Raw genomic sequence first — 24,825 nt, 5'->3', positions numbered from 1 at the left:
GCCATAGTTTACATCAGAACATCCCTCCAGAGTACACTGTTATATTGACAACATGACTAAGCAATTTGACCGTCTTATCTGTACACAATGACATGAGGACTTGTCATTCTGATGGCACTGACATGTTCATTGACACAGATATTTACTTTTGAGAGATGAACTAAGGATTTTGAGCAAGAGACTGGCTTTTGCAGGTAATCCATGGTGTTTTGCTATTTGTACGAGTTGTTTTGAGAAATGCACTCACTGTTTTGCAAATGTCGAGGATGATTCGAGAAATGTACCAAAGCGACTGAGAAAAACTGTAATTTCCAAATTAATGCCAAAAGAATTAGAGGACATTCTGAAGGCCAGCTACAGCAAAGCTGTGCAGAGTATCAAACTGTTTTCTGCCCACTCCAGAGATGTTCTTTGCCAAATTTGGTGACAATTGCTCAAAAACTGTAGGAGGAGGCACAAAAAACAGATTTTGACAAAATTCAAAATGGCAGAAAATCAGTCTCGACACAAATGGGCTTGGCTTTATGGACTGATTCGTCTGGACCTACAGAATCCAAGGAAAAAAATGTTTCTGAGACTTATGGTTCAAACATTACAGTCCAAAAGCCGAATAGCACCAAATACAACAGTGCACTTCCTTGCATCCTTAGCAATACATCTACCAAGTGTGAAGTAGACTGGATGAACAGTGAAAAATGAAAATCAAAGGACATACAGACAGACAGGCAAAGGTGCCATTACTGTTTTCAGCTTCTTAAAGAGGGTGTAGCAGAAAAGTCCAAGAACCACTGGTTTATAGTAAGATACAGCTACTGTCTCTGTATGTGTGTGTGTATTAATGTTTTTGATTTTTTTTCTTTTATCAGTGTTGTAAAGCCATTTTTAATCATGTTTCATTTATCAAATCAAATTAACATGGAATAAAGACTAAGAATACATCTAAACTTAAACTGTACCATGAGAATTGCATCATATCCTTGTCACCTGACCTACACATACAGTTACAGTCTCCTCACATACTACACACCTGTAAAATGATTATATTTACATATGTGCAATATTCATCCATTGAACAGTTCAGTTAGGACAAGTATACACTGATGCAAGTTCATTCATTTGTTCCTTGGTCCACAGCACCTCCATCTGTCTAATCTGTATTCCTACACTGGAGAGAGGGGGATAATGAAATATACACCAGTTAAGTTTTTTTCTTTTCTTTTTTTTTTTTTAATTCATCTGAGATATTTTTTTAAGTGAAACTGATAATAAAAGATTGAAGGAAAACCAGTACTTTGATTTCTGAAATAAAATGTGAGTAAACAGGTATTTGGCTCTTGAGGTTTTGAGTTTCCCATCACAAGGGGGCAGAGCGTCACTGACAGAGAAGCTAGACAACATCTCCATCATCATCTGTGTAGTCACACATACCAAACTCTACTGGCTCATTAATATAGTGTCATGATTTTAAAATAACAAACATAATAGTGAAAGTTTCAGTATCACCTCATGCTCATTCAACTGTCCTCAACTACCCTACACCTACACTAATCAATTTGATTTAAAAGCAGTTAAATGAATAAGTATAAGCACATGCTTAATTTTATATTGGGCTTGTTTTAACACAGATCACTTGAGGATAATTGGAAAGAGCTGAGATGCATGTTTACCCCGACCAAGAGTGGATAATATTAGATTTCACGTTTGAATTTCATTTAACGGAACATTATCAGACAATATGTTCTGTGGCTGAACGATAGCATCATATCATTACTACTGTGTATTCAAAGCTGCTGTTAAAGTGCAACATTATTGGAATGGTTAGTCTTTCATACCCCTCCTCTCTTAAGTCCGAGAAGAGCTTGACTTATTAATCGAGGCTGAGTAACACTTGTCAACACTTTATCTGCCACTGCTGTAATCAGGATGTCTTCCATTTTGGATCCACGCCCCTTATATTCTCACCAGCCTCACAAAATCATCCCACTGAGTGACTGCTGAGCGGCCTGCCGCTGAGTAGAGCTATAGTTACAACGTTGATGTTTATTCTGGCAGAAAGGCGCCTGTCTTTAAGTCCACCTGATTGGACGTGATGATGTACGTGATGAGCCGGTGGCTCCTGTGCTATGTTTGCTATTCTGTGGCCCCCAGACCCAGTGAAACGTGAATCACATAAAATGTAGAGGATGAAATATATCTATTCGTGATTTGTGACACAAGACTAAACTTGCAAATAAAAATAAAGTATCAGAGCACAATAATATGATATGATTGAATTAACTGATTGAATCTTGTAATTTATTTGCACTTGTAAAAGGACCAGAGTGTAGGATTTAGTGTCATCTCTAGCAGTGAGCTTGCAGTTTGCAAATACTCTCCCCTTCCAAGTGTGTTGGACAGGAGTCTGCAACCTTGGAGGCACATTTAAGTTGATTAAATATGAACTTTTTTTTTTTTGGCATGTAGGCTACACATTTTTATGACTGGAAAGTGTAAGAATCATTCTAGGCCTACAACAAAGATATGGGAGAATTATTTATTATTATTTTTTTATCATTCAGAATTGAATCTGTGCCATGGTCAGAGGCATTATGTTTTCTAGTCACCTACTTGAGTGAATATGATATCTCAAGAATGCCTTCAGGGAATTTCTTCAAACTTGGCACAAACATCCGCTTGGACTCAAGGCTGAATTGATTAGGTTTTGGTGGTCAAAGGTCACAAAGCACATTCATGGCCGTAAGTCAAATTTTCATATGCTAATTATGAACAGAACTGCAGAACTTTGCAAAACTGCTGGTTGCATCTGGCAGTTGTCGTGGCATAGCAGTGTGTGCTTCACCATCTGTTGTCTGGTCGGGATCTGCACTGGGTATGATTGGTGATGTGATTGATGTGATGAGTGACTATGAATGTTTTGAAGTGAAATGAACAAAATTATTCAAATCAATAAACTAATCTGTAATTTCAATTACAGTACGAAATTCAATTCCTGTTTTGCTAAAACATCTTTTTCACCAGCACCACGCATTTGTTATCAGAATGGCCAAGTAACTAAAAGTTTATCAGCGTTGCAGAGAAGGGACTGCTGGCCCCCAGCTGCCACCACCACACCATCACCCTCAATCTTCCACCAGCCCCAAGATCTTTTGGATCTGTATTCTGGGACATGGGGCTTGGTGCTAGCTGCCAGAGTGCCATCATGACAGCTGCTGTTGCTTTGACAGAATTAGTGAGATAAACAGAGCCGGAGACAGGAGGGCCCAGTTGTTGTCCAGATAAGTGAGGTCAGATGAGGCCGCAGCACCCTTTTAGTGAATGGGAACAGGGGGGAAACAACCAAGTTATTAAGATGAGGACTTCTTGCTTAAACTAATTTGAGAGCTGGGTTTTATAATGAGGCATCAGTGGAAGGAGAGGAAGAAGGAGAAACCACTGCATTAAATCACCTCACTGGTGAGTGCAAAAGAGAGCTTTAGTGACATGTTAATGCCATTAAACAATCCAAGTTGAGAAATTATTTTTCCACATGAAATATTAATGCTGGTCCTTTCTGGTGTACTTTTTAAGGTTCTCCATATTAATCGCAGAACCCTCAAACCCCGTCCAAGTGGAGGTGTCAAAAAAGGAACAAAAAGAAAAGACAAACTTAAGTATCTAAATAAAGTGTCTGGTGACTGCCTGGGTTAAAACATCCCACCCATCTCTGCAGGGATTTAGCGGTCTGGGAACACAACACCACCAGGCTAAATGACTGAAGATTTGCTGTGCCATATATATAGACCCACATCACTGCTATGCACAGAGCAAAGAAAGTGAAAATGAGTACAGGAGGCTTTTAATCAAAGACAAAGACAAAGAAATCAAATTGAGCAGACAAATGTGCAGGAGACAGGTGTGGAAAAAAATAATACACAAATTTAAAACATTTGCCAGAGTTAAATTACTTTTATTTAAAATTTTTATTGGTTTGTTCTCTGTCTGTGTTGTGATAGACTGGTGGGATGTTGATGGGATGATAAGCATTTTACCATTTTACCTTGCCATCAGACAGCCTTTTCTGACAGGAATTATATAAGCCAGGTATTGCTCTCTCCAAACCAACCAAACTCCATGGGAAAATCAGTATCATTTTACCTCACAGAACACAGGAGTTGCTGGTCTACTACTGCCTCGATTTGTTAATTTGTGTTATTATGTGACTTCTGTGTTTTAAAAGTATAGCTCAAATTCACTGGATTCATCAAAGTCAAACACTAACACAAACTAATTAACAGGTCGAGGCAGTGGTAGACCGGCAACTCCTGTATTCTGAGGTAAAATCACTGATTTTTCCCATGGAGTTTGGTTGATTTGGACAGAGCAATATTTGGCTTATATAACGGTGGTTTCCCCTCAGAAAAGTTTTTTAGATGGACATTTTTTAAGTAGCTAAAACACATTTTGTTACTGACCTTGTCAGCAGTACACTGCTTAGCTTCCATGTTGGTGGTCCTCTCTGCCGACTGCCATATACTATAGGTAATACACTGACTATGGATAAGTATCTCATACATATATATGAGATATATATATATTATAGAGTATAGTCTAGACCTGCTCTAAATGAAAAATGCCTCACCTGTTATGATTTGGTGCCATTATATAAATAAAATTGACTTAATTTGATTTGGAAGGATGAATGTATGCATGATGATGAGTTTCAGATCATCCTGTTGTAGACAGTTGGACACAAAGCCTGAAAGATATCATGAAAAGTAGCCCCACTCATCTCTGTTTGGCTTCACAATGAATAATGAGACTCAGACTATACAGCCCATCTATATGCGTTACGTATATAAATAGCTCTGAACCATGGCAGTCTAAAAATATACCTATTAATTAAAGCCCAAGCATGACTTCTAGCCCAATTTTACTTTTGCCTCTGCAGTGATAAGTAGTGGGCAGCATAATACCACGATACTACGGTTGAATGCAAAGACTGAATCTCACTGTTGTACTTTGTATGGCTGTACATGTGAAAATAAAGCTGACCCTTACTTTTTGATCATACCCCATTGATAAAATTATCACAACCATTAGTATAAGATCATCCATAGAGTTCAGTTTCCTTGTTTGAGCAGTTGCATGAATCCATAGGAATCACATGTTGTCAGCATCGGGACTTCCTTATAAGATTTTGACAAACCATACTGCAAAAGTCCATTAGTAATAGCAATCCTTTTCATAAAATAAATTGTTGGAGCAAGCTGAAGAAGAAATTTGAGGCTAAGTGAGGATAAATTTAACTCTTACCAATGTACCCTTTGCTGGTCATTTTCTCTTGACATCCACAAGCAACACAGGCTGGTATGTGCTTGTATCTTATTTAATTAAAACAGTTTGTTAGTAACAAGACTTTCCTGTTGACAGCAGAATTGAATCACTCAGGATAAATAAAGCTATTGCTATTGACCTTTCTTTAGCTGCATGATAAGTACAGAAAATAGCATTATACCAAAATGTAAGCAAAAATATAAATTACTGCTGTATATGTGGTAAACAGAGGTGACTCCTTATATTACATTACACTATACATTATAGTTAGTGGCTTATTAAAGCGATCAAACGTGTTGTGCTATAAGTCATTTATACACCAGATCTGGTCTAACAATGAGAAAAAAAAGTTGTTTTGAAGGTAATCTTACATATTATTAATGGTATTTCAGAGTTTTTCCTGGGAAACAATTACTGTTGATGACTCATCGTGCACTTGCGGGCATGCACTAAATTTGAAACATTTTCTTGCTTTTGACGTCGCCTGAGCGTGAAAAGGAGAATATATCCAGTTTACTGAGTGGACTGTGGTGTTTCTGGAGAATAGGCCTCACTGCATAAAAGCATAACTTTATTCACTGATTTGGGTGAGACTGGCTTATATTTAATGGAGAAAAGATTTTCTCATTTGTCCTCTGGATCCTCAGCTTCAACTCTCGCTCATTTAATCACAGTTTCCTGATGGGCAGGTAGCTTTTGCAGCTTGTTGCTTAAGTAGCTAATCGTGACAAGTACTGTTATCGGGCTACAGAAACAGGCTCAGCAACCTCCCAGTGAACATGACCAGTCACCGGGACAAACACAGCCTCTGAGACAGACAAGTCACTTCGGTTTCTTAATGGAAAGAAACCTTACTTGCTAAAGTCAGCTAGTTAACTGCTTACTACCTCCTTACTGTCTGTCGTCAACCTGGCCTCCGTTGATCTGGAGTCTGTTTTGGTCCTGGTCCAGCTGTGTTAACTGGGAGTCAGTCTGGGAATAGACAGCTAACATGACCGCTCTCCTTCCTATATTTGTGGCGTGCTTTAGCTGCATGGCTCTGAGCAATGTCTGTGACAAATCCCTCCCTAGCTTACCCTAACCCCTGTTTTACAGGAAACATGTAAGCAACATGTTTTTAATGGATTGAACAAAAGATATATTAATTAGTGATCTTTATGGGTGTTGGTAGGTTAGTTATAGTCTTATATTGAATTGACTGTACACTGTAAAGGTGGTAAATATCTTCTAAAGGAAAGCGTATCCCCCAGAATGTCAAAATATTTGTTTAATGTGTGTAATCTAGTCTCAAATCAAGGCTATGGTACTGTGACACAAGTTCCTTCTGTACACTTGCCAAGCTGCAAGTATACCCTATCCCCACAGTGGGAGCCCAAAATGATTCTGTCCCTCTTCATCAGTTCTAATTGCCCATTTGAGACCTTCATTATGACGCTGCACGTTCTTCAGAGTCAGTTGTTGGGATCCATTTCAAACTGTTTGACAGCTTGCAGTGCAGTGAAGTTCCTCCAGAGGATCATATTGGATCTTGGATGACCCAGTGAAATTCCAGTCCAATTGGTTGCTGTGGCATTAATGATTAACGGTCCACTAGTGATGATGGGGGTCTGCCTGGCTTGACCTTTTCACATGGCTGTATTTACAGCAGAAGTAAGCACCAGGCTTTAGCATCACGATAGCCTTGCAGTGCCCAGACAGCTGCACCTTTATCCCCTGGCCTGAGCAGCTGAGTTGGAGGCCTCGATCCAGAGCACAGAGTAGAGGGAGTGGGGGAGGGATAACCGTGTACCTGCAGAGCACAGACAAGAAGAAAAGACTGGGGACTGAGGGTAAGGACTGAGGGCGTGCTAGGTCTGAGCAATGCTTCAGTTGGGCATGAAACAGACTGGCCCTTGAAGTAAAGGAAATCATGTTGAAAATATTTGGTTAATATCTGTGCTTAAGTTTTACTGGGATATTCCTGTAGTTTATTTTCATTACAAGTAGATTGGGTGCATGAATAAAAAGGCGTTTGTTTGGCAAACTAATCAAATCAAATCTTTTTCCAGTTCTTGGAACTAGTACACTATCGTTTCCTGTCTGATGAGTGGTCATCTGATTCCAATTTTGCCTACTAGTCCAAACAACATAGATTCCTGTTTGAACCAGCTCCCACTTCAAACATGTTTAGACTGGCAATAACACCATTCTCAAGGTATCTACATTTAAACCATTTATTGGCTGAATATGGCAGAAATGGAATATAATATTCATGTATGTATTCAGTATGTTTTCATTAGTGTATTTTTATCTGAAAAGAATCACTGTGTTTTTGTTTCATTAGAATGAGCTGTTTATATCTACAGAAGACGCAGGTCCTCTTCCGTGGCCGCCATGTTAAACCGCCATGTTTCTACAGTAGCCTAGAATAGACAAACCAAACACTGGCTCTAGGTATGGTCTTTTGCAATTTTTGGATGAGTTTTGCGGCCACCGTAGGTTCTTATACGTGCTTGGGGAGGGTGAGACAAGTTCACCGCTGGATGCCACTATATCCTACAAACATACATACTAACATGCTCACACTGACAACGTTAGCATGCTGGTGTTTAGCATGTAGCCTATGCCATGTACATCAGACCGACAATACGTCATCCAGCCCGAGTCTGCAACTCGCAGCTTCATGTAATGGGAGAGTTAGGAAAATACCAAAAAGCTGCTGTTTAGCAGGTTTTAAAACAAATAAACACACAAATCCATCACAATCTTTGTTTCCTCATTCCTCCTGGAAACGAAAGGATCCAAAAAAGAGAACAGTAAGAATTTATGAGCCTCCAGAGAACGGTTGTTACAACTGGTGGAAAGCTAACATTAGTCTGAGTGGGAGGCTGCTGGAGTTCAGTCATAACATAAGAGTACATCAGCGCCAGACTGTCATCTCTGACTAAATCTCAGCCTAGTTTAGATCAACAACTATTAACAGATTTTGTTATTTACAGACAACATTTTGCCTATGATAACCGATAATTCAATATATTCAGTGTCTGGCCACTGCTGGCTCATTGATCCACTTGAACAAGAGAAGACTGAGGAGCATGACAGCTGACTGATTAACCTTAATTTATTAAGGTATTGGAAACACTCAGGTTCAGGCAAGGTCGCGGTCTAATGTCTATAAAACAAAGCTTATTTTAACTCCACATGAATTCATACAAACATGTCAAAACTGGAAATCTAAAACATGTAAAATTGCATTGTTGGAGATGGAGATGTGCCTATTAGTACAGTAAATCAGTGCCTATAAAAACAGTACAGCAGAGGCTGATGTGAATGTTTTGTAGGTATTTGATCATAAACCAAAGTATCAGACAAATTAAAAAAAATGATCTGATGATGGCACTAAATGAAAAGTTAAAGGCGCACTATGTAGGTTCTTCTAGGGGTCTCTCTCACTTTTCAACAATAACAAATTATGTAGCTTGATGACATTGTGAGGGCAGTTGTTTTTTTCATTGTTATACAGAAGTCATCTCCATGGACAAAGTAATGTATTAAAGTTTTATTCATGTTACATTTAGTCACATTTTCCTCAGAAGTTATGGCAGCAAGCAACTTGTAGGAAATTCACCATTACCAGGAAAAATGACTGATTTTTCTCGGTTCAAACATTTGGGATAATGTATGTACACTCCTTAACAAAATATATAGTGTTTTCAGACATTTTAATGCTGATATATTACATATTATAGCTTTAAGGGATCATCCTGAGGGGAAGATGACACAACATTCAACAATTGTTGAGACATTTCACAAATATGATCCAGTTAGGAGATCTGCAAAGTCAATAAACATCCATCCTCCGGGGAGTGAACAAATTGTCTGCACAAACTTTCATGGCAGTCCATCTAACACTAAATATTTCAGTCTGGTCCAAAGTGGTAGAAAAAAAAGAGCACTTTTGATACACGATAGCGCACATTAAAGCATAAATACATGCATGCACATAGACACAGCACAAACACAACACTTTGTGATGCACTGATCTCTTTATGGCGGTCTACAAATAGAGCACTTGAATCTAGTGACGCATTTTCTCACTGGAGAGTGTCCAGGGACCTCCAGGTCAGGAAAACCTGCCTCAGACAGAGAGAGAGAGAGAGGTAGAGAGAGCTGAGAAGAGCACGGGGTGACGGATGGAGGGTGGTGGTGTAGCGGTGTGAACAAGGGAGTGTGGGGTTGCAGAAAATAGTGCTAGAATTTTCTTAGAAACTATGTGGGTGTCTGTCATTAGCTGGCCTGGATACTGTACCCAACACGTTGGAGGTTTGGGATTGACTGCGTATTCCCCTGGGAGGAAGAATATACAGAGGTAGAGACAGATGAGACGTATATAGGGACAAATGTCACAGGACAACAATCTTTGACATTTGACCCTTGGCATCCCCTCCATTGTATATCAAAGTCAAAAGGAGGATTGTGCCATTATGTAACAGTGTGCAAGTATGATTGTGAATGTAGGTGTGCACAAGGGGTTTGGGGAGTAACAGATTACATGTAATGGGATTATGTAATTAGAATAAAAAGGTGACTGTATTTCCTTTACAGTGACAGAAAATTATGTAAGCAGATTACCAGTGGATTTAATAAAAATGGAGACTATAAGCAGGACTATAATTTCAAAATAGTTTAAAATAAGGAAAGATGCACTACCATGTGCAGTGTGCACACATTACAACACATCACAAGTCTCACAGCAGCACTCTGGCCCGAGTGAAACCAGTTTATCTTACATTCAGTTCATTATCAAGCCCTCTAGTGAAAAAAAAATGTTTCACTGGGTGGAAATTTTAACATTGTCTTGTCTTTAAATCAGACAAGAGGAACAACATTGCAGTACAGTGATAGAACTGACATCCAAAATAAACATTTAAAGGTAAGACCAAACACTGCGTTAGCTACACAGGCTGACCTCGATGTTAGCTACACAGACCAAACCCCCAGGAAGAGTGCTGGGCTTTGAAGCCAATTTGACATAATAGCCAAGCCATTACCTCCACCAACAACACCCAATTACATCTACACAGATTAACTGCTAATGCTAGCTACACAGACTGATAACATTAGCCGTAGACCAACCGCTAGCATTAGCTAATGTTTCCTTCACAGACCAACTGCTAATGTTAGTTACATAGAAATCCAGTTAGCTATCTAACCTTTCAATACTACTACTACGACTACTAGTACTATTACTACTACTACTACAATTATTACTACTATTTCTTCTCTGGTGACCAAGATGTATGTGTCCAAAAGTAATGGAAAGTAATCAAGTTACATTGCTTTAATATTGTGATTATAGGATTAGGTTACTGACTACATTATTTAACAAGTAATTAGTAACTGCATCGGAATACATTTTTAAAGTAACCCTCCCAACCCTGGCAATATTATGAGAGTGATACCACATTTATCTCTGATGTGAAGAAAACAGCAGTTTAGGAACAATGACCTCCATTCCAGGAACTAGCAAAGGGAGAGATGAAATGATAAGGCTGTTGTGGGGACAAACAAAAATATTAGAAGGATGAAGTAAAGTTGAAGTGAGTGAGTGAAGCACTGTGTGAGTGCTGTACGTGACAGAGTGAACAACTGAGTGACCTTAAAAGGCCACACGGTCTCGCTGGTGACTGAATGAGCAAGAGAAAGGGGGCCTCGGGGTTATCTCTGTGAAGCGCCGCTGTATTTATAGATCTTCTCAAAAAAGATTCCCACCCCCCCTTGCTACCCCCCTCCTCATTTGCTCCTCCCCCATTTCCAATTAGCCCCCGATGGGTGGAGTAATGCAATCAGGAGTAACTACAGCTCACTCACAGCCTCCTGCTTCAGTCTGCCCCAGACTCCGCACAGGCACACACTCCTCAGATAGGAAGGTAAGACCCAACTCTGTTCAGCTGCTCCACTATCCATCCATTCACTCGTCCATCTTTCCGTCCTCCATCCACCATGTCTTCCATTCTCCGGGACACAGCCGCTCACTGTGCCCTGGCATCCTCCTATACCTGCCTCCCCACCCACCTGCCTGCTCATGTGCTTCCTCTTTCCACCTGCACAGTACCTTCACTATTTAACCACCTCCTCTTCCTCCTCACTTTCTCTCCTCCTGTCTGCCTCAGACAGACCCTGACTTCCTTCATTTATTAAATCTATCTATTTTTATCCAAAGAAAACATGAGCTCATTTCCACCCTCCTTACCTCCCTTCTCATCTAGATCATACTTTCCTTCAGCAAAAAAGTGTCTGCTCCTCACTTATTCCTGCACAGTAGTGATTTCCATTTCGACAAACTGGCCTGTTCTTATGCTTTTTGTGGTTTTACAGTTTTTGAAGAAGTTCACAGCATTCTGGTGTGACAAAATTTGTTATAAAATCTTGTTGACACACTTTCTAACAGCGGAAAAAGTACCTAATACATTTCAACAACAAAGATATCAGAAAGGTTCCTGAACAGAATAGATCAATATCACACAGTACAGTATTTACAAGCCTGTAGTAGCTTGTGTTTTTACGATTGGTGGAAAGAGTCAGGTTACACTGCAAACTTTCTTTTTATATTGCCTTTACTTTGAGCTGTAAATCAGGGTTTAATGGGAACAGTCTCAGTATAGAGCTTAATTTGATTTCACATTTCATTTCATTATCCACTCACAAGGCTATTATTAGTGGCCCGTTCATGGTAGAAAGCTGTTCAGACGTCTCACAGTCAGAGAAAATACTTGTTTGTGGGTTTACATTTTGTGGGTACGTTGGCATTTTTAAAGACAATCTTTTGCACCTTTCTGGAATTATGAATGGAGAGTTATTACAAGGGTTTCTTGACTTAAATTCATAAGACAATTGCTTTATCAGCTTGTCTAAAAAACAAATTCTTTGCAAAAACGGGAAACATCTGCAAAGTAAAACAAGACAACCCAAATTTCCGTAGAACGAATACAGAGAGAGATAATTGTTGGGGTGAAACAGTATACTGGAACTTTCTGGGGAAAGACCAGGCTGCACACTTGCCATCCAACTGGCCGTCGCTCAAGCGATTCCACTGAGTGACTCCCAGATGGGCCGCATGCATCAAAGAGACCCCAGAAGCTGGGAAACAGCTGCCTGACATGTCTGAATAGCTGAAGGTTTTATTTGTGGCGGTTCAGATTATCCTTTTTTTATTTTTAGGAGTCAGATAAATCCTTATATAAGCTAGGTGAGTCATGGAGGGAACGACAGACAATGAGGGAATGTGGGAGGGGTTGAGAATAACTCGGAGCAGAAAGGACAGGCAGATTAAACGTCTCAGCTTCGGCCAGATAAAAGATACTAACCTCTTGAATGTCAGGAACATCACAAATCACTCACAGATCTCATGTCGGTGAGGTGGGAATACAAGGTGAGCACAGTCACCGGGAGGGAATGTATCAAAGCTTTTGCTGTGGAGTTAATGGGTACACAGTATAGTCACATTAATAGTACAGTATGTGTGTGAGTGACAAACAAAAAGCCTGGGGTGGGATTAAACACTGTATATACTGTGATGCTGGCCAGCTACACCTTTACTTTACATTTTCTACATCTCTCCTATAGATTTCAAGATGTTTATTGTCACACATGCAAGCACAGTGTTGTGTTAAAAACCTTAGTGTAAAAATGAAAAAGTTGAAAAAACACACCCCCAAAATTTCAAGGCAACTTGAAGCATTATGAGCCCAACTCAAACACATTAGTTTTAAAAGTTTTGCCAACAGCTAGTCTTTTGTTGTGATAATTTACTATTCTATGTTAGACAAACCCCCCAAAAATGTAATTTATAAATGAATGAGTAAACTCATTGAAGTGAAAGTAAATAATGGTTAATAATTTAATATTTTCAATCAAAAAAATTTCAGGTACTGAAAAATTATGACAAACAAGGTTCATAGCTTGCTGCGAACAATTTTTGAAATAGAATTTTCAAAGATTCAAGTTTATATGAAGAAGAAAATTCAATTATCTCAACTAAAAATTACAAGTCAGCAAAACTTTTTTAGTTCACTTGAGAGTTTGAGATGTGCTCCAAACTCAAAAACTCCATTGCAATAAGTGAAATTTTGAGTTGTCTCTCTTTTTTTTTACAGTGTTCATCTGAGATACTCTTAGAAGAAATACAGTAATTTAAGTAAAAGACAGAAGAATACTTGTAAAATATATATATAATATATAAAAATATATAAGAGAAGCACAGAACCTTCTCTTAGTTACTTTTAACTGAGAACCAAAACATTCGTAAAAGAACATAGAACTACCTTACTACGTCTCACAAAAACACACATACCCACACTCAAATACATAGCCGACACTATCCAGAGAGTAAGAGCACAGGTGGGATAACCAGAGGGCTTAACATGCAGACCACAAACAGCTGCAGATTGTGAGCGGCCATTATTACAAGTGCCATTCAAGCCCACTTATACCCTCACACACTCACTCACATACACACAGGCACAATGATGACAAGGGATCCTGTGCTCTGGTGCTGACAGCTGGACGTGAGGTGATGGATGGGTCAGTGTACAGTGGGATGGTGAGTGCTGGTATGCAATGAGGCAAAAGTTGACTGTCTCTAAGCAGGACTGATAGGAGTTATTTATATCCTCTTCATCTGTCACCTTCTGCTCCTGAACAAACTGAAGGACTGCTGAGAAATGGAAGAGGGAGATGAAAGTGGGAAAATGCAACATGGAAAAAACTTGTAATGTGAAGGATCCTGATACTGAGCGTGTCCTCGAAAACATTCGATGCTTGGAATTTACGATCTCCAAGAAAGTGTCAGTGTCACTGCAAAGATCTATTTGCAAAAAGACAAAACTTCATATCTTACGTAAAACTGACCAGGTGCAGTTTATCTCAGCTTGTGGGAGAATACTTTCTCTCCTCTCACTTTCTTGATCTTTTTCTCTTTCCCTCTGTTTCAGGTGAGTGACTCTGGGTCAAAATGACCGAGCGCTACGACTGCCACTACTGCAAGGAGTCCCTGTTTGGGAAGAAGTACGTCCTGAGAGAGGAGAATCCCTACTGTGTGAAATGTTACGAGAGCCTGTACTCCAACACCTGTGAGCAGTGCAAGAAGCCCATTGGCTGCAACACCAGGGTAAGAGGTGCCGCCAAAAACGTGAACATATGAGCCCAAACATGATCTTTCTGTGGTTGGTCGAGCTCTGACTGCATCTGCTGTTCGTGCAGGATCTGTCCTATAAGGACCGTCACTGGCATGAGGAGTGTTTCATGTGCTTCCAGTGCAAGCGCTCGCTGGTGGACAAGCCCTTCTCCACCAAGGATGAGCAGCTACTCTGCACTGAGTGCTACTCCAATGAGTATTCCTCCAAGTGCCATGAGTGCAAGAAAACCATCATGCCAGGTAAGAACAGAGGCACAAACTGAGTTATGCCGATACCAACGTGTAAAACTGTTCTCTTCTCGCTCAACTTGTTTGTCATTCCTTGTGAGTGAATCATATATATTCATACACCTGTTGGTAAAAACATCCACGCTTCACCAACCAAAATATTGCAGTATGTGTGAGTTGCGAGTAAAACACACAACAATGAATTTCAAACCTCTCAGGCTCCAGTGCCTTGTGAAAAAATGATTAGATCAGTGTCAGTGCATCTGCAAATGATTTACACATGACATCTTAAATCTAAATTTTGCCAAATGTATATAATATTTGTGCAATAAAGCAGTGTAATTGTGTTAGGGTAGGTGTGCACAGCAGTTAGTCAGGACATGTGTCTTAGGGTTAGAGAAAAGAAAGAAAATATGTTACATGATACATTTTTTGCATCTGCAAATGCAAGTTAAGGCTCTACTGCAAAGCAAAAGTTGTATCTCAACAAAATTCATAAACGCCGCTGACTTCTCTTCATATGAGATGTACCGATGGAAAGTGTAAAAGTGTGCTGTGTGCTGACGAGTTCACATTTCAAATTGTTTTTTGGAAATCATGGATGCTGTGTCCTTTGAGCTTGAGAGGAAAAGGACCATCTGGATTTTTATCAGCAGCCAGCATCAGTGATGGTATCAGGTGTAGAAAAAGTGATGTATCACAGCAGTTAACATGCCTCTGTCCCAGGTCAAAAAGTATTTGCATATTATTGCATCCTGGTTTTATTTATGTTTTACACCATGTTTAAGCTTATTGAGAATTGGGGTTTGTGTTTCATCTATTTTTATATTTTTATTGCATATTATTCAAAATAATAATAATCCACATTTTATGTATACACAATGAGTAAAACACACCTGATGTGTGTGAGATAACTGAACACAGTCCACAAGTGGCTACAGTTGCCTTTCCAGCAGCAAATATTGAGGTAATTAGTTGGACAAGGTCCATTTTTTAAAAGTGTAATTGTGTTTATAGGCATTAAACCCAGTTCCACTCTATAAGACCTCTCTATTTTACAATATGTATATAAAAATATTATTACAGGTGGAGGTACTGGGGCAATTCCAAGACTTTAAAAAGAAATACAACACACCTGAGATTATTAACCATAAGAATGTGCATGGTGCCACAGGTATTATCACACTGTTGACTTACTTACTAATGGACTGAACAACACTGAAGAAATTCCAAACATTTCTGCAGATGTTACTAAAAAACAATTAAGTTAAGTTTTTCCATATATTGGGCCAATTTTTCTAAATGCAAAATCTTAACAAACAAGTCCAAAATAGATATATAGAATAAATATGTCTAATTTCTTGACTCCAAAACACGTTTTCTGTTTTTCTAATTCTCTTATTACGCTTCTCTTTGCATCCCTTAACTAACTCCATCCATTCAATTCCTTCATGTTTCTCTGAAGGCTCCAGGAAGATGGAGCACAAGGGCAACAGCTGGCATGAGACCTGCTTCACCTGCCAGAGATGCCAGCAGCCCATTGGCACCAAGAGCTTCATCCCTAAGGACAACCACAACTTCTGTGTGCCCTGCTATGAGAAGCAATTTGCCATGCAGTGTGTGCACTGCAAGAAGGTAGGACACCAACTGACCCTTCCTACGCCCCGCTCCTTTTTTTTCACTCTGTGCTCCAATAAGAGTAGAGCAAGCTTGGTACCTGATAAGACCTTGGTCAGCCTTCTGTTTTACTGTTTCGTGTACTTAGACATGCTTCTAAGCTCATCTATGTTGAAAAGAAAACCAGATTTTGAGGATGGTTTAAAGATTTTATATGAGAACTTGTAAAACCAACATATAATCACAATTTAAGTAGCTAATGTTATGGCTAGTTAGTTAGCTAGCATTTTGCGAACCTTAGCTAACTTAAAGCTATAATATGAAACATTTCTGCATTAAAATGTCCAAAAATGATGTACGTGTTTTATTGAGTTGAGTAATTCTGTTACCACAAACATCCTAAAATGTCATCCAACAATGTTCAAACACAGAGAAAGCTCCTGTTAGCCATTGCAAGCTAGACACTAGGTGCTATAATTAAAACAAGGAATATATAAGACAAAAAATAAAAGTTTAATAAAAGTTTAATATTACCTTACCCATGAACATTATTTCTGCCTGATCATGTCAGCTGTGGCGGTTGTTTAGAAATGAAGATAACTTCCATGATCCCACACCAGTTTGCAGCGTCTCTCAAACTACATCTTTTGTTATTGTTTTAATTTCTTTTCAACACTGATAAAACAAACACATCGCATTATCTAAGTACAGGAAACAAGAAACTAAAAAGTTGACCGAGGTACCAAAATTGCTGTACCGTTATTGGATTACAGAGCAAAATGGGACGGGACAGGAGCAGTCAATTGTAAGTCTTAGTGTAACTGATTTTCAATGTAATACTCAATTATTCTCCATCTTCTCTCAAATAACTACAATTACACAGTTACTTATGACAAAGAAGTGTGTCAGTATGTCACTTTTGTTCCCACGCATCAGCCCATCACCACTGGCGGGGTGACCTACCATGACCAGCCCTGGCACAAGGACTGCTTCCTGTGCACCAGCTGCAAGCAGCAGCTGTCTGGCCAGAGGTTTACCTCTAGAGATAACTTTGCCTATTGTCTCAACTGCTTCTGCAACCTTTATGCCAAGAAATGTGCCTCCTGCACCACTCCCATTAGCGGTAATCATCATTTTTAATCTCTGAAACTAAAAAGGATTGTTTACAAAAAAAAATGTTTCTCAGGTCTTTTGACTTTGACTTGTTGTTCATTTTCAGGCCTTGGAGGCAGTAAGTACATTTCCTTTGAAGAGCGCCAGTGGCACAACGACTGCTTCAACTGCAAGAAGTGCTCCGTGTCTCTGGTTGGTCGTGGCTTCCTGACTGAACGTGATGATATCCTGTGCCCAGAATGTGGCAAAGACATCTAATGCAGTCAAAATACAAATACAATACAACTGATTGGATGTTATGATAGAAAAACAACAGAGAATCTATAGAAACTACAAGAGCACAGCGCCTTTACTACCTAGCATTACTATGAATGTACATTCTTGAATGCCATGAAATACAACCTACTAACAGTGTTATTTGAATTTAGAAAGTTTATTTAAATTAAATGCTCACTCTTTGAGAAAGGTCATTACTAATAAAATAACTGTTGGAGTGAATGTAAAGACATTTGCTTATGAAATAGCAACATGCTTGCAGATAGAGACTGTATGAAGCATTTTGAAATAAATCTACAATATTAATGTAGACTATCTGCTTTGAAGTGTAATAATAATTACTGCACTGTGCATGGACTAGCTTGATGATGTGTTTAATAGGTTTTGTGAATGACTTCTGCAATTACAAATTAAATATATTAAAACTGTGTCTTTACTCTCATAATTGTTAAGTGTAACTTTGCATAAAACCACATGAAGTTTAGAACTGTTCATCAAAAAAGGATCTCAAAATGTTTCTAGTGGCAACTTATGAGCAACATGCTATGAATGTAACACACTTCTCCCCTTCTAAACAACAGCAAATCTAATCTAAAACTGTCAATGTTTAATATATAGTGTTATAAGGTGTAGAGTAATAAAGTTAAATAATGTCGCTTCTGACATACTGCATCCTGCTTACCAATCATCTACAGCATAACACAGTGTATATTTCTATTTAATCAATTAATAATAAATCCATCTAAAAACACGTTACTGACTGAGACAACCAGTATGCCATGTATATTAGACTGCAGTGTACATGAGATAATGGAATTATCCATGACATTTCTTTGTTTTGGTAACGGCCATTGAAAACCCATATCAGACAGTCACTAATATTAGTACATTAGAGTACATTAAGTACTGTATATTTGAATATACTGGCATCTCAAACATAGGTTACAAAGCAGCTGACTTCGACTGCAATTAAACCGACAAAAATGATTAATTGTATTGAGACAATTTATTTAAAAAACTGTTGGTACAAACATGACACTGGATTTGACAGTGGATTCAAATGCCTTGTGAATCGGGTTCGTGTGTGTTTTTGATGAACTCTGTCTACATCCATTTCAAAGGCAGTAACCGCAATTTTAATTTATCCACAATACCCCCAAAAATGGCAAAAGACAATATTCTTGGTGTAGTCCATACTGCTTTCTTTTGTCTACATCAGAAGCGTTCAAAGTGGGAGGTGGGCCTCAACAGGGAGTCTGCAAACGGGCTCAAGGGAGGCTCAGTTAATGGAAGTGAAAAAATATTACATCTGTTATCAACAGGAGATCACAAATCTACCTAGAGTCTAAATGTGCGTGATTTGGTTAAAGAGGTAGTCCAGAGATACAATTTTGGGAAATTTTACTTTTCCTGAGGTCAGAAACTAATAAATGCCTTTGGATAGGCCTCTTATGCATTTTAGTTAAGTCTTAAGTTATGACATAGAGATGCCTTAGGCTATTTTGGCTCAACTGTTTAGTGTCTGTGGGATCAAATAATCAGTAAACTAGAGGGGCATCTTTTTACCAAGCTTTGTCTGAGGGGTGGCCCACAGTCTCAGACTCTGATAACCTCTGGTTTGAATTATTAAAGGTGACGCTGAAATGATGAAGACCTCAAAATAGCTGTATAAGAAAATCATTTCATCTTATGTGCAACATATGCACAACACCACACTACACTATTTTAAAAACCATGAACAACTGAGGTGCAGAAAACAAATTGCGGACAAAGATAGTTCACCAAGATTGTTGAGACACATTCCCAGGTCATCAAATACATTTTGGGAATGAGACTCAAACAATCAACCATCCTAACACCTGTGATTGGCCCAAGGCTCTCATCACATGCTCGCTTTTCAAAAGCCTGAAAACAGAGCCAGGAGGACAAGTAGAATACAGTTTTCTTTCAGACCACTTGAGCTGCATTATGCGTAAAGGTCATCATGGAAGTTTTGCCCAATGATGCAAAGAATGAACCACCTACCCCAGCTTTACGCCAAACCTCAGTGGAACAGAGTTCATACTGGTTCAAAATTCCAAGTGTGCACACCTTGTAAAATGCTCTATTCAGTGTAATCTGTGGTTTGTATTCATTTTCAAGGTACACCAGAGAAAACAGAATTTTTAAAAATATTTAATATTTTTTGCCTCTCAATGTGTTCACAATGCCTCTTAAATCTGTCCATCATTTTGACAGTCACAATCATTATGAGAGCCTCTAAATCATTCATCCATTCAAGTCAGTTACGAACTTTTGAACAAAGCCCAGGCAACAGATTCAGCCTCGCAAACCAGTACTTAAGGCCCTCTTGCTAAAACCAACAGGTGCACAGAAACAGCTGATCAACAACCATGATTTCCTTAATTGGTGTTTTGTTCTGTGGAAGGTGGAAGGTCTCCATGTGTCAGACTCGAGAGAAGTTGCTGATCATCGATGGTAAGGGCACTTGAGGTTGTGGAGAGCAACAAGGAAGCTTGTGACTTCAAAAGCAGGACTATTTTCAGAGCACCGCCCCTCCTGTCAGCTCTCAGACCCAACGAGAGCCGCGAGGAGGCCTCGACACGCGGGTTAAAAAGGTTTTCATTCCCTGTTGTGATGCAATTAGTGGGATAACTATGATGAGGAGAGCACAGGCAGTGGGCAACAACATCTGGAGGAAGGGGAGGTGGGGAGTCGTCTGTCCCTCAGAGCCTGAGCTCTCAGTCAGGTCTGTGTGAGCAGGGGTCAGAGGTCAGGGCCATGTCACATGCTGGATCTTTTTCTTCACTTCTGGAGATTTCACTACGTCCTGAGCAGATGGAGGACAAAACACCAACAGGCATTATAAAAAGTGGTCAATGCAACGTACAATGTACTGCAATGTGCTGTATAGATTTATAATCATTTGCTATTGTTAGCTCTCTGTTTTGCAGACTGATCTCAGTAAGATCTCAATAACAAATAGTTCTTTGTTAAGGCTTTTCCCACACGATTTGATTGATAACACTTTCTTTGCAGGGGTTTGCATAAAACTGCCATTACACTGTTATAACCACACCTGTCATTAACATGAAGGAGTCTTATGAATGTTTATTGCTTATCATTATGTGAAGTTGTCACAGGTGTTACCAATGATACTAATTCAGGTCAAACAGAGTCAGGGTGCTGCTACTGAACATGTTGGCCCACTGGAAACATTCTGCTACACTACATGGAATGGGGCCTTTAGTCTCATTGGTAACATCTGTGTTTAACCTGCCATTTCACATCAGTATGGCTGTTGTGAAAAAGGTCTCTAATAAAACATCTGAATACCGTAAATAACCATCTGTAAACAAATCCAGCTTTCTCAAAAAACAAAACAAAAAAACAACCGAAGAGTATTTTGCTCTTTTGGGGATATGGTTTCATCTACATATACAATGACTGCTGTTGTCTTTTCAATATATTTGTTTAAGAGTTACCTCTATTGTTAAATATTGTTGCCTAACCACAACTGCAATACAGACAACATATTTAAATACCAGAAACGCAGAATAATATGGATAATTCTGCACATTTTCCTTGAATCATCAATCACACAGCAAATTTGCATAACTGACGTGACAAAAAAAAGGTCCTACCGAGCTGTTTGCTTCTCTTTTGAGGTTTGCATGTTTGTCCGTGCTGTGATGAATGGACGAGGAAGAGGAGGATGTGTTTCCAGACAGCTTGCGGATGGGGTTGGACAGGTTTGCAGCAGGGGGAGGTTTTAACCTGTCAGTGATTCCTGTTGACACAGTGGTACCTTCTGCTTTCTTTATTCTCAGTGGACCAGAGTGAGAGGAACTGCCGTCAAACACAATCAGAGGCCTTTTCCTATTGTGGTCGTTACTGGAACTGGAAATGGCCAAACAACAGTAACAACAATAATCAGTTGTTTACACACAAATTTATGTGAATAAGATAAATAAGGCGTCTATATTCATAAAGTGCACAGGGAGTAGCTCTGTTCTGTGCTGGCAAGTTTTCAGAGGCTCACTGAGATTATTCCCTCGCCTGTACTGGTTTGGTATTTTGGTGAGTCACCACACATTGCAGTGGAAGGAGGGACAAAGTAGAGGGTGTGCAACTGCCAATCCAGCAGCGCATTGCAATCTTGGTGCCAAGAATGACCTGCTTTGTGCCTTCTACCGTCCATCTGCTCTGAGTATGTCAACTGCCAGGCACACCTGTGTTCTATAACATTTTTGTCACCTGAACTAGTGAGGGCACATGCACATAAACCTTTCTAAAATCACATACCACCTTTAGCTAATTTTCCATTTTCCTGTTTCACTCTCTTAAAGCTATAATATGTAACATTCCCACATTAAAATGGCAGTCAGCAGGGATGTACATAGACAATTTTCAAACTAGTGTAAAAAATTTAAAGAATTTGTGTACCTCATCTAGACAAAATACAGCTGTCTGTAATTTATTTTCACAAGGATTCATTGCTCCATAATTGACAAACTGATGTTTAAAGATGCTCTATTTTCCCTTGACTGCAACAGCTTACATGAGGATATAATTCAAACTATTTTTAAAAATTTTGTTTTTTGAGATATAATAATAAGTTTTAATAATAATTGCTGCCCAACACCTAATTAGAATGTAGAATTAGAATTTAGCAACAATTTGGATTACGGTGTAGATTTAGAACTGGAATGTGGAATCAGAAACAATGATGTGATACTTGCTGATATTAGCCCACAGAATCTGCCATGAAATTATTTCTAATGAATTCAGGATCCTGCGGTGATCAATATGAGGCAATATAATGTTCCTATGAAACACAAGTGACAGTTAGATGATGATTGGGAGAGCTGAGTGTAACCTATAGCATTACCTACAGTACATGGCAGCCAACATGCCCCCAGTTTGCAGAAGCAGAGAGGAGTACTAGCACAGAAGTTATGGAAATTACTGATGTGGGCAGGGTCAACAGAATCTGCCATGAAATTATTTCTAATGAATTCAGGATCCTGCGGTGATCAATATGAGGCAATATAATGTTCCTATGAAACACAAGTGACAGTTAGATGATGATTGGGAGAGCTGAGTGTAACCTATAGCATTACCTACAGTACATGGCAGCCAACATGCCCCCAGTTTGCAGAAGCAGAGAGGAGTACTAGCACAGAAGTTATGGAAATTACTGATGTGGGCAGGGTCAACAGCAAAATGTATTTCTGACACTTTAAAAAAAGGTCTACCCAAAATAATTTAGAACAAGAAGGAAGAATAAGAATTTAAAATGAGATTTAATTTTAGAATTATGATACAATATTATATTGATTCTTTAGACAAAAATATGATATTTGCCAATAAAATCTACCACTATTACGATTTCAAATTGATGACAGGGATAGCAGAGTGTAGCAGCTTTCTGGCAGTCCCAAATATGAGCAGTCAGAAACACGTTTGAATGGCAAAAGTTAGGGAGAGAAGTGAAGAGAGTGAAGTCTCATTGTGTGTTAGATTATAACAACAGTTTTGTTTTTGTGGCTGAGATTAACTTTCGCTGGATTCCAGTATTGCAGCACAGCCATACCTGAAGTTGCAACTTCTACCTGTAACACTTAATTTTCTTTATAAATGGAAAACTAGGAGCTAATAAGCCTAAAGCAGAGCGATACAACTGTATATAAAGCTATTTATTGTTAGGGATACTCACGTTAATCCCCACCCCCTTTTTATTTCACAGATAATAACACTTTACATTTAAATTTTTCTTTCATGTCAGAAATCTGTTAACTTCCAGTGTAGTTAGCTCACCTGTGTGAGCTGTGACCGGCCGGGGTCTGTCTCCCTCGACTCTTCTCCATCCCTCTGCCCCAGCGGCTGTTGGGTAAAGTCCTCTGCGGCAGCGGGATGATATATCGGAGGTACAGCTCTGTGAGCCGGTCCCGACTATCACAGTCTGTGGTGCTGACACTTTTCTGATTCAGACGTATAACACAGAAGTGTTAGCTCACACTGACAAACATTACTCAACATCTGATGTTAAGAAAACCGCTGCTAATGAAGCAGCCAACATAAGCAGACAGTTATGCTGCCTGTTAGCGGATATGCTAACATTGTGGTATCTTCCTCCGTTATCTCCACATTAAGTGACACTTTCCACACTTCTGTATAAACATCTACTCACCTCACTTAAGATAAGCTTTAGAAAGTCTTGAGACAGCAGCTCAGGGTGCAGTAAAACATCCACATCCGAGCTACATTGAGCCTTTCCATCTTGTCCCGTGGAAGTCGCCATGTTTGATGCTCACCTCTTCCCGTCATGCACCGCGTCATAACAACCCGTTGTTTCGCTACTGATAGGACGTTCATTCTTTTTTTTTTTTTTTTTGCTGAAAATTAAGGATTAAAGAGCAAACTGAAGACCAGGACATGCGCAGTAGAAAAACTCAAAGTACTCCAGACTTAACAGTTGAAATATATTTCTTTTTCATTTTTAGGATCTTCCATGCAGTTTGCAACAAACAGCTAAAATCAACAATTAGTTAAGATGTCTGGTCTGAAAGGTTTTAACCCTTTACCTCTATTCAGGTAGGCTACACCTGTAATCTCATAAAACACTGCACAAACCTATTTAACCCTCAACTTACTGACATTTAACATTGGGGCTGCTGCAACTAACGGTTATTTTCATAGCTGATTGATTGTTTGATTATTTTCTCAATTAATTGATTAATAGGATTATATATATATATATATATATATATATATATATATATATATATATATATATATATATATATATATATATATATATATCAGAAAATGGTGAAAAATGTCAGTTTGTGTTTCCCAAAGCCTAAGATGATGTGAAATGCAAGATACAGCAAAAAGTAGGCTATACCCCCGGGTTGTGTGAGTACCTCAGTCGTTAGGATTAATGTTAATGCACTTTGAAAAACAGCTTTCCATCAAAGGATTTCCAAAACAAAAGAGGACGTTTAAATACATGTAAGCATTTAAAAATCATATAACTGCACATTTACTTATTTGTTTCAGTTCATTAATATTATTCATCCAGCAAAATGCAACATGTT

General features: G+C 39.0%; 2 protein-coding genes across 3 annotated transcripts; one reads left to right on the top strand and one right to left on the bottom strand.

The window, feature by feature from the left end:
• The first annotated feature begins 11,083 nt into the window (after window positions 1-11,083).
• Window positions 11,084-18,151, top strand: fhl2a (four and a half LIM domains 2a). Of its 2 annotated transcripts, none has more exons than XM_084724749.1 (6): window positions 11,084-11,222; window positions 14,286-14,461; window positions 14,554-14,728; window positions 16,182-16,351; window positions 17,270-17,456; window positions 17,553-18,151. In XM_084724749.1, the coding sequence occupies exons 2-6, from the start codon at window positions 14,306-14,308 to the stop codon at window positions 17,702-17,704; spliced, it is 840 nt and encodes a 279-aa protein (XP_084580875.1). In that variant the 5' UTR covers window positions 11,084-11,222; window positions 14,286-14,305; the 3' UTR covers window positions 17,705-18,151. The 2 variants fall into 2 exon arrangements, with proteins under 2 accessions (XP_084580875.1, XP_084580876.1); XM_084724750.1 differs by lacking the exon at window positions 11,084-11,222 and adding an exon at window positions 13,984-14,138.
• A 1,856-nt stretch (window positions 18,152-20,007) lies between these two features.
• On the bottom strand, window positions 20,008-24,059 carry tslig2 (tRNA splicing ligase complex subunit 2). Its single transcript, XM_084724748.1, has 4 exons — window positions 23,916-24,059; window positions 23,543-23,706; window positions 21,367-21,622; window positions 20,008-20,552 (listed from the first exon to the last, which is right to left on the bottom strand). Exons 1-4 carry the CDS (start codon window positions 24,024-24,026, stop codon window positions 20,496-20,498), a joined length of 588 nt encoding a protein of 195 aa, XP_084580874.1. The 5' UTR covers window positions 24,027-24,059; the 3' UTR covers window positions 20,008-20,495.
• Window positions 24,060-24,825: the final 766 nt, after the last annotated feature.

The sequence above is a fragment of the Lutjanus erythropterus genome, chromosome 8, assembly GCF_056507025.1.
Source record: "Lutjanus erythropterus isolate fLutEry1 chromosome 8, fLutEry1.hap2, whole genome shotgun sequence".
Classification (NCBI taxonomy): domain Eukaryota; kingdom Metazoa; phylum Chordata; class Actinopteri; order Lutjaniformes; family Lutjanidae; genus Lutjanus; species Lutjanus erythropterus.
The sequence above is the reverse complement of the archived record's forward strand: the minus strand, read 5'-3'. Positions and strand labels throughout refer to the sequence as shown.